Source organism: Amphiprion ocellaris, chromosome 24 (genome assembly GCF_022539595.1).
Source record: "Amphiprion ocellaris isolate individual 3 ecotype Okinawa chromosome 24, ASM2253959v1, whole genome shotgun sequence".
NCBI classification, from domain to species: domain Eukaryota; kingdom Metazoa; phylum Chordata; class Actinopteri; family Pomacentridae; genus Amphiprion; species Amphiprion ocellaris.
Genome location: NC_072789.1, coordinates 2,788,437 through 2,803,067, shown reverse-complemented (window position 1 = coordinate 2,803,067; position 14,631 = coordinate 2,788,437). Strand labels below are relative to the sequence as shown.

Below are 14,631 nucleotides of genomic sequence, written 5' to 3'. Positions count from 1 at the left end.
ATGTCAATTATTAAAAAAAAATAAAGAGTAAAATAAGGGATTACATAAGTCTCTGCTCTTTTTAAAGTGACTAATCTAATTCAAAACAGGTATAGTTGATGCTAAAAGTCACACAATTAGTGAAACTGAGATCATGTAAGTACACTGATATGTCTCAAGTGATTGTAGTAAATAAAAAAAATAAAACACCCATTTGAACTACTGAATAAGTACTCCTGGCTATAACCAGACCATGAATACAAAAGAACACTCCAAAAACTCTGTAAAAAAGCTATTGAAAAGCAAAATTAGGGGGAAGGATAGAAGAAAGTTGGGGAGTATTATAATGGCCCAGGGATTGACCAATAGCAACAAATCTATCAACCAATCATAACAGTTATTTTTTGTTGTTTTCATGTCTCTTATCATCCAGTGGATGTCCATAGGGAGCTCACAGTGGAGTCGCTGCTCCTTCACATCAAAATGAGCCAGTTTAGGTGGTTCAGGCATCGGATTAAGACACCTCCTGGGGAACTTCCTTCAGAGGTTTTACGAGCACATCTAGCTGGGAAAGACCCCAGGGCAGACCCAGAACTGGCTGGAGGGATTATACTGTAGATCTCATCTAGCCTGGGAATGCCTCATGATCCCTCAGGAGGAAGTGGAAAGGAGAGAGACGTATGAAATGACCTGCTTCACCTGCTGCCAACATGACCCAGCCATGGAAAAGTGGAAGAACATCCATGGATGGATGGATGGACAGATGGACGTCAGCAAGAAGGATACTATCTCAATGTCCTCTGTGCCTTTTCCTCAGCTGTTTCCTGCTTTGCAAAGCCATTGAGTGAGGTCATCCTCTGGGTTATCAAGTGGGCGCCCTCCTTCCTCGGTGATTTGCTGATAGGTCTACGACACCTCCAGAGGGTTGAGCAGCAGTTCCGGCACTAGTGCCAGACTCTTTCACACCTGGTTCTTCCGCCAGGTGTAACGGTCTTGAGCGAGGCTGGTCTTGCAACCCACAAAAATGCGTTTGAGTGTAGCTGGAGTTGGGCAGAGTGAGCCCATATCATTGACTAAGATTCTTGGGCAATGGTAGGACATCATAGGCAGACTTGATGGTGAAGTTTGCTATAAACATCTCCATATCACACCACTCTTGCCAAGAGATCTTCCTCTTTTCCATGAAATATTAACATTCATCTTGCTTCAAACTGTCATTTATCTCAGCTAAATGCTAATATCTCGTAGAGTTCTGCATTACTAGCTGTAGTTCAAGACTAAAGTCCCACCAGACAGCAGTGCTCCTTTATTTTAAGTAACCAGAATGAGAGGTGATAGTGTTATTTGGGTAGAGTGATTGTGTTCAGCCCCTAACATATGTGCCAATACAGGCAATGAGAGGCAAACGAGTCGGGCTGAAATTAATGATGGCTTATCAGTATGCAGGATGAGTTCCTAATTATTATCTACAATCAACTGTAATTAATCTCGGGCTGCAAGGCTTGATCTCCCTGCTAAGCTACAAGACCATGATCAAATCAAACAGGACACAAACATGTACACACACACACACACACACACACCCACACACACCCACACACACCCACACACACACACACACCCACACACACACACCCACACACACACACACACACACACACACACACACACACACACACACACACACACACACACACACACACACACACACACACACACACACACACACACACACACACACACACTTTCTTCCATGGTGTGACCTTGACTTAAGTCAAAGATAAAAATCAGCGGTTCACAAACAACAACAAAGCAATTTAAAAAGGATAAAAGACCTTGTATTGTCTTCACTGTAAATACAGATTAACACTCACACGATGAAAAAGAGCCCCATGTGAATGTATTGTATGTGTGTGTACGTTTCCCTTTGTACTGTATGTACACTGGCACACACTGTATCTGTGGGTATATATTGTGATAAACAGAAACACTGATTTTCTAGACTGGGCTGTGCTTCACCTACAAACGTACTCACACCAACATCAAACCTGCTCCGATGTTCACTCTGCAAGTTAAGCAGATGTGAGTCAGGGTTCATAATATCACTGGATTTCACTGCAAATAAAATGCTCTTGGTTTTTTTATGGCTCTGCTGCTTCAAATGAAGGCCACAGTTTGCAGAAAATAGGACAATATCAAGCCATGAAAGTACAAGGAGACATTATTTTACATGCTTTCGAAATTGAAAGTCTATAATCACAAAAATTTTAAAGCATTTTAAAGGCATATTTTCTTCCCCAAAGAGGTGTATTTGGTCCTGTTACTGGCCTCACCTAATACGTTTTCTCTAGACATTATGATTCGACAACACATTAGCTTAGAAGAGTGACAGTCAAGGTGGTTTATTATTAGGAAATCCATGTACAATAAAAGCAAAAGTGGTGGCATTTTGTTATGAAAACACACAATAAAGTAATTCTGAAATAGAAAATGGGCCAACACACCATATTAAAGATCATATGCTGTATTTTATGGACCCTACATTTTCCAGCTAATTTTCTAGAAGCTTCATTTTCACTTTTTTTCCCTTACAGCTGATATTTAGCTATAAAATAACACAGTTTCAAAGAAAGGTCTACACAATTTGGTATTAAAAATGGAGAAAACCATTCACTATTTTTGTTAGAAACAACAAAGTAAGATAAAAATTGCAATGAGTGGGTACTTGATAACTGCAGCAACTTCCTTGGAAATATCTTTGGAATTTACAGAGGAATAGCAGCTTATATTAAGAAGATTATGAAGAAAGTTTGTATGGAACTAGTAGGGAAATATTGGACCTAAAAGAAAAGAAATAAAAACAAGTATGACCATAAATTATTACCCAGTTGTAAGAGAGCAGAGTGATTTATTTATTCTAAACTATCTGCCTGAATTATAAGTCTAACTGTTACTTGGCGGTGACCAACATCTTCCTCGAGCCTCTACTGGTTGCCTGGCAACTGCTCAAAGTCAAGGAATACTGACCTCTAATCTGTAAAAAGGCAAATAGCTGTTTGTTTTTTAACTTCATTTTTTTAGCACCATGAGGGACAAGCACTGTTACTTGTGCTCGCTACTGTTGGTTACCTGCTTATCTTTTGACTGATGTTGGTGAAATCAAGCGTATCTGATGGAGAAGGGAGGAAAAAGAGAACATAAAGTACAGTAGGTGAGTGGGTTCATCGCGGTCTGTCATCTAGTCTCGAACTGTCAAATCTCGTGGATCTGTGTTGCCATTGCCTGACACTGCCATTCAATTTCCTCCCACTATTTTCTTTCTCCATCTTTCTCCTTTGCTATCAGATTGAACTAACTTTTTAGTCAAACAAAAGGCAACAGAGCTTGTTCCTTACAGGATGCCACCCCTGTCCCAACACTGCATGATCATCTCATCATCATAGAAATCACACTATTAGTTAGAGGCAGAAACTTTAAAGGCAAAATGAAGAATTGGATTTTCACTTTTCTGATGGTCAGTGAGCTAATCATGTGCTATGGGTTATGGCCTGAACTAAATCTGAGCTAAAGGTTGCAACATTTAATCAAAATCACTTTACTGTCTCAGTACTGTCTCATTTAAATATCTGCCCACAATAAATAGTTCGTACCAGACAAGAGATTCAATAGTCATCCAACTAAAATTAAAAAATGGTGAGCAATAAGGGACTTCTTGTAAAAGAATCTAATGGTCAACTCATGCTAGTACATGCCTTTCCCATTTTCGTGTCCAATACAGCTCACAGTGAGGCACTTTGAAGTTGGAGAAACCAGATGTTCATGTCATTTACCTCCAACAGTAGAATCTTCATTGTCGTTGTAATCTCATGTGATGGGAATTCAGCTCATTTAATCTAATTTATTCTTCAGACAAAAGCATAGAGTATTGAACAAAGGTTTACAGAACATATACTACCATTCAAAAGTTTGGGATCACTTAGAAATGTCCTTATTTTTGAAAGAAAGGCAGTTTTTTTCCAGTGAAGTTGACATTAAACTAATCATAAATGTAGTCTAGACATTGTTAGTGTGGTAAATGACTATTCTACCTGGAAAAGGCCGATTTTTTATGGAATATCTAAATAGGGGTACAGAGGAACATTTCCAGCAACCATCACTCCTGTGTTCTAATGCTACATTGTGTTAGCTAATGGTGTTGAAAGGCTCATTGATGATTACAAAACCCTTGTGCAGTTATGTTAGCACATGGATAAAAGTGTGATTTTTTATGGAAAACACGAAATCGTCTGGGTGACCCCAAACTTTTGAACAGTAATGTAAATGCAAAGACCATTTACATCATGGTTGTCTTCATTGGCAGTCCCTTAATTGTCTATGATGTAATGATTGAAACACATACATCTTTGTCACAAAAAACAATCATACATTTTGGTTCTTTCATACATGTAATACATGTCTTCTGGAAATATGATAAAATCCGCTGGGTCAAAAAATATCCATTCTACACTAATTGTAATATTTTATTTAATGTCCTTTTGCCATTTACACCTCAATTAGGCACTTTTGGATGCCATCCACAAGCTTCTGGTTTATGTTTGACTACTCCTCTTGACAGAATTGGAACATTCAAACTAAATTTCTTGGCTTTCTGAGACAGACTTGTTTCTTCATCACAGTCTATAGGGTTCTTGATGGGGTTTGTAAGCCAGGACTTTGGGATGGCCAGTCAAAAACCTTAATTCCATCCTGACTCAGCCATTTCTTTACTGCTTTTGATGTGTGGTTGGGCTCATTGTCTTGACTGCATCCAACACCCAACCTTCTGGCTGCTGAGTTAAGGTTTTCCTGAAGAATGTGGAGGCAATTCTCCTTCTTCATTATTTCATTTACACGTCTTCAGTTTGTCAAATTTGCCGTCAACGTCCTGTAACCAGGACATGAACTGTTGGGTGTTGAATCAGTCTCTTGCTGACATTTTGCCATCATCGCTCTGGACGTCTTGCAGCATGTTGTACACTTCGGCATCCAGCAGAACGGTGCAGGCACTGAAAGGCAGAGTCTGATTTGCTAGTGTTCTTGCTGCTTGGTAACGGACTCGTAAGACTTCCTGCTCATTTGAAACAATCAGTTTTTCCCTTTCAACGCTGTGCTGCAGTCATAGTTTCATTCAGACGACCTCTTGCTGCTTGAACATCTCTTTCAGCAGCTCAGGTAAAGAATGAGGCAGCGTTACTGTTGGGATACAGAGTTTGCTGAGTGGGTTTCCGTCTAGGAGGTAAGATCGATTGAAGCTCACATATTTGTCCTAATACTGCGGCGGTTTGGGGGGTAAAGCACCAGTTCTACCAGCTCCAAAGCAGCCCCAGTGGATAATACTACCACCACCATGCTTGAGTGTAGGTATGGTGTTCTTGCAGGTTTAAGGCCTTATCTTTTTTCCTCCAAACATATTGCTGGTCATTGCGGTCCGATAGCTAAATTTTTGTTTAATCTGATCATAGAACCTTCCTCCAGAAGACACTATCAGTCAAGCTTTAAGGTTCTGTTTCTGGAGGAAGACGTAGGTAAGAGGTCCTGTCACTAAGAAATTTTAATCATCACAACTATCTACATCATGTATGTATACTTTTCACACAACAGATTTAGTGATATTTCCAGAAGACCTATAATGAATAGATAAATAATATCTATTCATGAAGAGCATGATTATTTCTGTAACAAAGATTTATGTGTTTGAATCAGTCCATAATAGAAAATTAAGGGTTGGAGGAGTCACTGGAAACTCAACACTGAGTGACATAAAAGTCATAAAAACATATTAAAAAAAAAACCCTGTGTTTATGGCCGTATATACTGTAACTTACCCCTAAAAAAACTTTGCTACTAAGACTTGATTATGTCTCAGGAAAACTTGAAAATTATATGATCTGTTTTCTCTCCCTCCTCTATCTTCTGTCTGCTACCTCAAAAAACTGCAGAAAGCATCCTTTTAAAAGAGTGCTGCTTTGGCAGTTTGGCATCGCCAGGGGTAATATAACTTTACTACTTGTAGTAAAAACTGATTACAGCGTTATACCGCCTCACAGGATTATAGAGCTAGTCCTATTTTGGCATTTTATGGGAATTTGTAAATAGCACTGAACAGCAGTGTTGTCAAGAGCACACACAGTAATACAGAGCAAATCCATCTATCAGCTAAATCCCTAATGACTCCTTGTAGATGGTGAGATTATGGTTTGTCCACGTAATAAAGTGATTACCTGTGATTCATATCAGAGACTGAGATGCCACTACAACAGCCTCCAACATCAGACTACACTGATAAGTCTTCAAAACAATGTCAACAAGTCAGAAAATGTCAGCCATCTTTAAAGTCACAGCTCATGTTGAGGCATTTACAGTGTTGACAGATTCAAATGTTAAAGTTTAAGTAGTGAAAAAATTAAAGTTCAAGTGGAAGCGATGAAAGCAGTTCAATTTTAGTAGAATTCCAACTTTCCGACGGTCCTTCAATGTGTGGTGTGCAGTTCTGTCAGAAGAAATAACTAAGAATAAGCTTAAAATAGAGATAAACATCACCTTGTTCTATACATCTCATTTTAAAATCAACCAAAAAGAACCAACATCATCCTGCACTCTTTGGCACAACCGAAAAGCTGATTGACTCCTCTGCAATCAAAGGCAACGACAAAAATTCAGCAACTATTTCACTGAAATGCAACCATCAGCTAAAGGGACACAAACAAGAAAACAAATTAGTGAGAGTGAGAGGAAAATAACACAACAGTTCGTCTACAAAATAAATGTAAGGCTCTGGTGCCCCAGTAGCTAAACTGGTGGAGCGGGTAACCCATAAACAGAGACTATAGTCCCCAATGCAGTGGTCATGGGTTTGAGTCCGACCCACGGCCATTTGCTGCTTGTCTTTCCCCAACTATTCTCCCCATGTTTCCTGTCTCTCTCACCACTGTCCTATATAGCAAAAACAAAAAAAAAAGAACTTTAAATAAATAAATGCATAGCTCAAAAACAGTATAACGAACAACAAGTTGTTGGAAGATACATTCAGCAAGGTGAAACATCTGTCTAGATTTGATATGTGGAGTACTGACAACCCCCCTGAGTAGAATTATAGTAAATGCAAATTGCTGTGAACATTTCTGGTAAGAGATGCTAGTTTATGTGCAGGTAGTGCAAGTAGCTGAAATTTCAGAGAAAGTCAAAGAGCTGAAGATTATTTGTGTTTGCACTGACGGCTGTCAAAATGTCAGTTAAAGTTCCTGAAAGCAGCTCAACATGGATTGGATTCTATTTATCGAACAATCTATGTTTTCTGTGCTGTGCGTTGTTGTGGAATTTTAGTGATGTCGAAGCAGACACAGAGAGACACACTTGAGACACACTGGAGACTCAGATGACTTAGCAATGTTTACTGGTATTGGGAGAAGTGACACTGACAGAGCAGCAGTACATGCAAGCAATGCCAGCATCAGTCCTGAGGATTCTCTCTGACCCTTGGGTATATATGGTAGTTGGAAGAAGGTCAGATTTAGATAAGTAAGGTCTACTGATATCAGGAGACGTGACACCGACAGAGCAGCAGTACATGCAAGCAATGCCAGCATCTGTTCTCAGGATTCTCTCTGATCTTTGGGTAAATATTGTCGTTGGAAAAAGATCAGATTTAGATTACAGACCAATTTGGAGACAACTAGTCTGCTTAGTCACGTCAGAATAGACGATATCTAATGTCCTGCAGTGTCTACATGTCTAAAGGCCATTATGATCTTAGAAAGGGGAAAGAGTCCTTTTTCCTTCACATGCATGACAAAAGAAACAAATAGGAAAGGTCTGAAGAGAGTATCAAAATTGTTGATAGATATGAAACTGGTTAATTACTGTGGAAAAGTTTAAAAGCTGGTGGATGATCAAGTTTATAGATAAATATGCACAAACTGGAGAAACGGGGTTTAAGGTATTTCACTTTGGCAACAAATGATGTCCAAACAAAGTCCATCATCATTATTAAGGCTAACAAAATGAATTATTTGATATTGCTGTATACATGCTGATGAGGCCAGGGGAATGCGTAAGACATGGTAGATTTATTAGCTGGATTTCATACCATGGACTAAAGACTTATCCAACTCCTTTAGGAATCACTAAAAACATCTGTGTGCTGAAGTGCCCTGGTGTGAACTAGAACAACATTGTCTTCCAGTGTGTTTAGTTGTAGCATCAATATCAATAAACACTCATTTTTACGTGATTTATTTCATCTTATTCTCTTTCTTCAGTGATTCCTAAAGGAGTTCTAGAGTAGCGGGAGCTTGATATGCTTCTCTGTTAAGTTGCAACACAATAGTAATTTAAATTATGAAAACTCACTGAAGATATATGAATAAATATGGATGTTAAATACGGTCAATAATCTGCAGCACAATATGTGTCTCTAAGTGAGAATGCAAACCAAAAGCAGAGATAACTTCCAATCATTTACACAGATCTGACAGTGTGTACGTGTGTGTGTGTGCGTGTGTGTGTGTGTGTGTGTGTGTGTGTGTGTGTGTGTGTGTAGGTGTGTGTGTGTGTGTGTGTAGGTGTGTGTGTACCTGAATGTCATTCAGTCTCTGTTCCATGATAGGATATTCTGTAACAGCTGTTGATGGGATGGCCAGCTTGGCCTCGCACTGTTGTAACCATGCCAACAGTGTCGATATGGTTTCCTTATATCGAGCTGGGGGCAGGCTCTCCAAAACTGGGAAAGACAGCGAAAGACAGAGAGGTATGTCACGTATGTTCACACACGTTATAGATGTCTGTCTGAATGACACTATAAACATTAGGGCAAAAAACATTTTGAATATATTAATAATTGTTGCCATCAGGAAGAAGATACAGGCGCTTGAGGGTGAAGACAGACTGAAAAACAGTTTCTTCCCAGTGGCAATCAACGCTTTAAACATGAAATCTGTGTTCATTCTCAGTCACCTTGCAAATACAACTGCACATTCAGCAGGATTGTGCAATATCTGTTGAATGTACATGTCTGTTTGGGTGTGGCTGAAATGTGTGTTTTTACTCCGCCAAGGAAGCAGAGCCTCGGCGGAGTTATGTGACGATCGACATACCGTTGTCTGTCCATCTGTCTGTCCATCTGTCTGTCTGTCAGCAACATTATTCAAAAACGGACTAACGGATTTGGATGAAATTTTCAGGGACGGTCAGAAATGACACAAGGACCAAGTGATTAGATTCTGGCAGTGATGTGGTTTATAGTCTGGATCCACGGGTTTGTTAAAGATTTCTGTATCATTGATACAGATAGCAACACGGCATCACTGTAACCATGACAACAAGTGAATGCTAACCAGCTGCCTGCTGATGATCACATGATTGTGATCCTACTATAAATCCACCACTGATGACTTATTGCGACTTAATCATTGGAACAAGGAACAACCGATCAAATTGTGGGGGTGTTCTTATTTTTTAATATTATTTTTTTAATTTTTATTTTTATTTTACCTGCTTGTTTTGTTTTTATCTTTTCATATCTTTAATGTATGAAAAGTGCATTACAAATAACATTTATTATTATTAATATTGAATAAAAAATCTATAATTATATTGCATCAAAATGTTGGTAAAATAAACTTATTGTTATACAGCCTAAGTGTAAATAAAATGCAAAATTTCATATCTTCTCTTTCAGAAGTGAAATATTTGAAAACCTTTAAATGTGACAGTTTGACATTCATTTCAAATATTCGGACTCAATTCATGACTTTTAAATAATATATTATAATAATAAAGTTTCTTTACAAGGTAACAGACCCTCCCTGATTGTTTTGAAATGAACTGATGTCAGGAAATAAGCTAACCGGATATGAATGGACTTCAAAAGAGAGAGAAAAACAATATTTATAAAAAGCATAGTTCAAGGAACTGGTAGATTCAGAGAAATTAATTGATCAGGAATTCAGAACACATCGGGTTCCTTCCAGCCATGTGTGAGTCGCTGAATGTGTGAGTTGAATATCTCACCCCGGGCATGGATGAGAAACATGTGGAATAAGCTGTCTGAGTGGCTAAAGAAGTACACTCTGGCTGCTTCGCTGTCAGCACATCTCTTTCTGTGTTTTCTTCTCCCTCTAGCTGAATCACTTCCTCTTTCAGTGTCTTCTTCTTCTGTGTCATTTTCTTAGTGGTGACATTTATTGTTTTTGATGATATAAACAGCCATCACTTCCTGTTGTTGATTCAGTTTGTCATGATGTCTGCAAGTTCTAGATCCTTTCTCTGTTCTATTACGCTTCATTATTTTCTGGCTAAGTAGCTATTACATCTGATAAAACTTGGTGGAGGTTTGTTGGTAACTTCATTGACTTTAAATGGTCGTAGACTCACTCTTTGACATCCCTCTTCCTCTCAAACTAAACCGGTAAGTCCGTTTCACATTCGCTTTACTGTCTTTTTTCATAAGAGAGATGTAAATATTTTATAAAGGCAGCAGATATGATTCATAACAGATCTCCATATGGAAATTCTGTAATCCTGTGGCCTCTCTACACAGACATCAGCATTAATGCATCTGGAGCTGGTAACGATCTGACATCCTGACATCCAAGGACACGTCAACAAGGTGGATGTTTTGTGCTCCTTAGGCCCTCCAGGTAATCTTGCTGTGAAACCTCCTGTGCTGTAATATTGTTCCAAAACAGTTTATTCAGTGTTAATGCGTAGTTTTAAAGTATTACTACCTTTGACTTGATTTTTAGCTCAGCCTGGGAAATAAACAATCACTATTATGCAGCATAAAAAGTGACACTTTATTTATTTACTTTACCCACACGTGTTGTGTTGCGCTAAATCAAATATATAAACGCCATGTAATTGAAAGGACATCTATGTTTTACCCACACTGTGGACATTGCTGTTGGCAGTCAATGTGTTTCCATGATCTCAGTTCATTCTCTAACAACTAAAACAAGTGTGTCTGTGCTGACTGTAGGGTTGTTGTTGCTCTTGTGGGTGGAGACATTTATCACTCCTGTCTGTCTGATACAGTGAGTGGGCTACGATGGGCTGTGAAGGCCGACTTTCAGCCGTGGGGAAATGAACAGACACTTACAGTATCCTCTCTACAGAGCCAAGAGCATGGGCCTGAGGACTCTTAAATGGAAAATGTGGAGTGCGGCTTACTTTCACTTAACAAAGTCTGTGTCTGTATGACTGTTTGCTGGTAGAATGGAGTATTTCAAGACGGCCACCATCTGTGCCAGCTAGGTACCTTGCTATTGATTAAATCATCAGGTGAGGTAGGTGGTTGCCAATGGAGCCATCCCTATGGATTTCATTCCTAAATAATCAGATGATCACACTGCATTGTTGACAACAGCAACAGCAGTACTCCTCCAAGGTTGTTCAGTCGTTGTTTCATTTCCGACGGATGAAATCTTGAAAAAATTTGTGGCAGGAATCACGGCACGAGAATGTATCCATTTAATATAGATGTACCCACAAACAAAATGACTTTGCGCTGAGTACAGGCGTGTGTTATGCATGTGTACGTTATGTACGGATACCGAATCATGTGACCTAAATATGTAGGGGACGGCAGCAATTGATGGGACTCAGAAACACCCCGACAATTTGATCGATTGTTCTTTGTATCATTTCCAACAGATAAGTCCTGATAAGTCCACAATGTTGGATTAGTAGTAGGATCATAATCATGTGATCGTCAACAGGCAGCTGATGTAGTGTTCACTTGTTGTCATGGTTACAGCGACGCTGTGCCGCTATCTGGCAATAATACAGAAATCTTTAATAAATCCGTGGATCCAGACTATAAGCTGCATCACTGCCAAAATCTAATCACTTGGTCCTTTTGTCATTTCTGACCTTCCCTGAAAGTTTCATCCAAATCTGTTGAAACGTTTTGGAATAATGTTGCTAACAGACAGACAGACAGACGTATGCTGATCGTCACATATCTCTTTCGTTCCTTGGCAGAGTAATTAAGTCGATAACTTAATATTACATGGAAGTCAGGTAAGATATGATGGTACTAATGATCAACAATTTGAAATCCTAAATAATTTAAAGGTTGTGCTCAGCTGACAAGAGACAAGAACATCAATCCAGATTTTTTAATTTTTTTTGTAGCTGTATTAATAAAATCTATTTATTTCATACTATAAATTATAGGTGATAAAGCTGTGCACTAGATGGGGTAATGACAGCTGCTCAAAACTCCCAAACTGTATGTAGGTAAGGTTGCAATGTGGAAAGAAGTCTTTCAGGTGCTCCTAATTTCACATTCATTTTTTATCACTGGAGGAACTCAGGGTTGTCGAGAAATGAAGCTGTTCTACTGCTTCTACTGCTTGAATGAGCACAAAACTCTAGGTTCAATCATCAGTCCAAACCATTAATGACACTGAAAATCTATAGTTTTTTGATGAAGCAAAGGTACAAACTTCATTCTGCGGGGGTGGAAGCTAAAAATTGTCTGAGGCTACTTGGCAGTGTAACATTTACACCAAGCCAAACAGGACTTCTTTCTGACTGCTGGTGTTCTGACATGAAATTTGAGTTAAAATAACTGAAACTAGCACAAAACTAGATGATTTTTGCATCATCCAGAAGAGTCCTCAGTCATTCTATTCAGCAAACATTAAGGATATTATGAATCCTTAATGGAGAAAACTCTTCTGGAACCATTTCTGATCCCTCCCACTTCTAAACTCCATAAGCAAGAAAATATAAACAGCAGGCAGTCATTGGAATGAATGTGACAAAGTGCAAGCATGTTTTTGTGTCTATTTTATTGCCATTGCCTGAGCCAGAGCCCCCATAGGAAGCAGCTGTTAATATTTCTTGTTTGCAAGTCCAAGGTCTCTGTGAGAAGACCAAACTGATCCCAAAGAGACATAAAACCAGACAGATATGGACGATTTACCCACTTTTACTTCTTAAATAGAATTTAAAAATAAGCTCTGGGACTTAGATATTTAGGAAACTAAGTTTGCGATGACATAAATAAGACAAATACTGAATTCTAAATCAAACTGTAGAGGGCAAAGCAAATGAAGAAAAGTGTGTCTAAGAGCTAAGAAGTTAAATGCCCTGGCTTCACAATATAGCCTCTGTTTCTAGTCAATGTCATTTGATTGTGTGGTTAAGATGCACATATAATGTTGCTTTTAATTGGTGATATATTATTAAACTAATATAGTATAGTTCTGTGTATGATAGTTTTCTAGATTGCATGTAAGATTAGTAACAAATATTAATAATCAGCAAAACTGTACAATTGTGTAATGTACCTGTCAAGAGCCTTTAAACTTCCCAACAAACCTTTTTTCAAAGCTTGGCTGTTTATGTCAATACTGCTCTATGACTTTCTAAGGCCAAAATCATGACTTTTATCTTTTGTCTATGTGTGATGATAATCTAACTTTAACAGAGTAAAATAAAAATATACCGCTATATTTCACAGCTGTGACGAAGCTCGAAACTCAACCTGAAGACAGCTGCTGAGTAACAAATGACTCAATTACAGCTTATAAACCTTGAATCTGTGTATGAGGGATCATCTGTCTGATGTGAAGAAGATACAGTGTGACCTGCCATTGAACCCTCATCAATCCTTTCTCAGTTTCAGGATGATATATAATTGTAAGTAATGTATGGGTTACTGGTTTTTAAGCCAGTTGTCAACGCTTAGCTGTTGTGAGTGTTTTGGAGACTTTATGCCCCGAGGTCAATCAAAACTTTTTAATGCTATTACTTTCACATCCAGATGAGTTATTTAGAACAACTGCAGCACTGGTAAACTCCCACATATAACAGTCAAGCTGGTGTGGTGTCATACATAATAAAAATGATGTCCGAGTCTGTTAAAAGTATTTCAAAAATAATCGTTTAAATTTGAGAAAAATGCAGCAAATACTGTGGCAACCTGTACACTGGAAGACCTGGAAAAATTGTGGTCTTCTAAAACTTTTGAGTGGTAGTGTATGTGGAGTTTCTTCAATGGTGGCAGAGTCAGAGTCATTCCCTATTTATAATGGCTTCTGGCTTTACGATAAGTAAAAGGAATAATAAAACAGGACTTTCTTCACTTTCTTTAGGCAAACCTAAATCTACAGCCAGAAGGTTCCAATGAGACAATGTCCCCAAACACATTAAAAATGGTTAAAGAAATGGTTAAATCAGGTTAGAATTAAGGTTTTAGACTGGCCTACCCAAAGTTCTGATTTAAAGACCATCAAGAACCCTGTGGACTGTGATGAAGAAACAACAAAAGCCAACAAATTTCCTTGAATTGCACCAATTGCATCAAGAGTAGTGATCAAAGATACAAACAGAAGCTTGTGGATGGTATCCATAGGGCCTAGTTGAGGTGCAAATGGCCAAAAGCAATGCTAATAATTACTATATTTATATTTTTGACCTCATATTTACAGAAAACCCTTAAAAAAACCCATGAGGAAAGAAAAGCACATGATAGTTTTCGTGACAAAGACGCATTTATTTGTAATCCACCAAGAAACGTAGTGGAGTAATATGACGATCGCCGTTGGTTTGTCTGTCCGTCTGTTATTTAATCTGTTTGCAACATTCCTCAAAAACGGACAAACA

General features: G+C 38.5%; 1 protein-coding gene across 11 annotated transcripts in view; it reads right to left on the bottom strand.

Moving 5' to 3' along the window:
- dmd (dystrophin) overlaps positions 1-14,631 on the bottom strand; it is a 315,328-nt gene that overhangs the window by 132,867 nt on the left and 167,830 nt on the right. For all 11 annotated transcript variants that reach the window (XM_055008380.1, XM_055008391.1, XM_055008386.1 and 8 more), the window contains one exon: positions 8,592-8,737. In XM_055008380.1, coding sequence (XP_054864355.1) covers positions 8,592-8,737 — 146 coding nt within the window. The remainder of the gene's footprint in view (positions 1-8,591; positions 8,738-14,631) is intronic.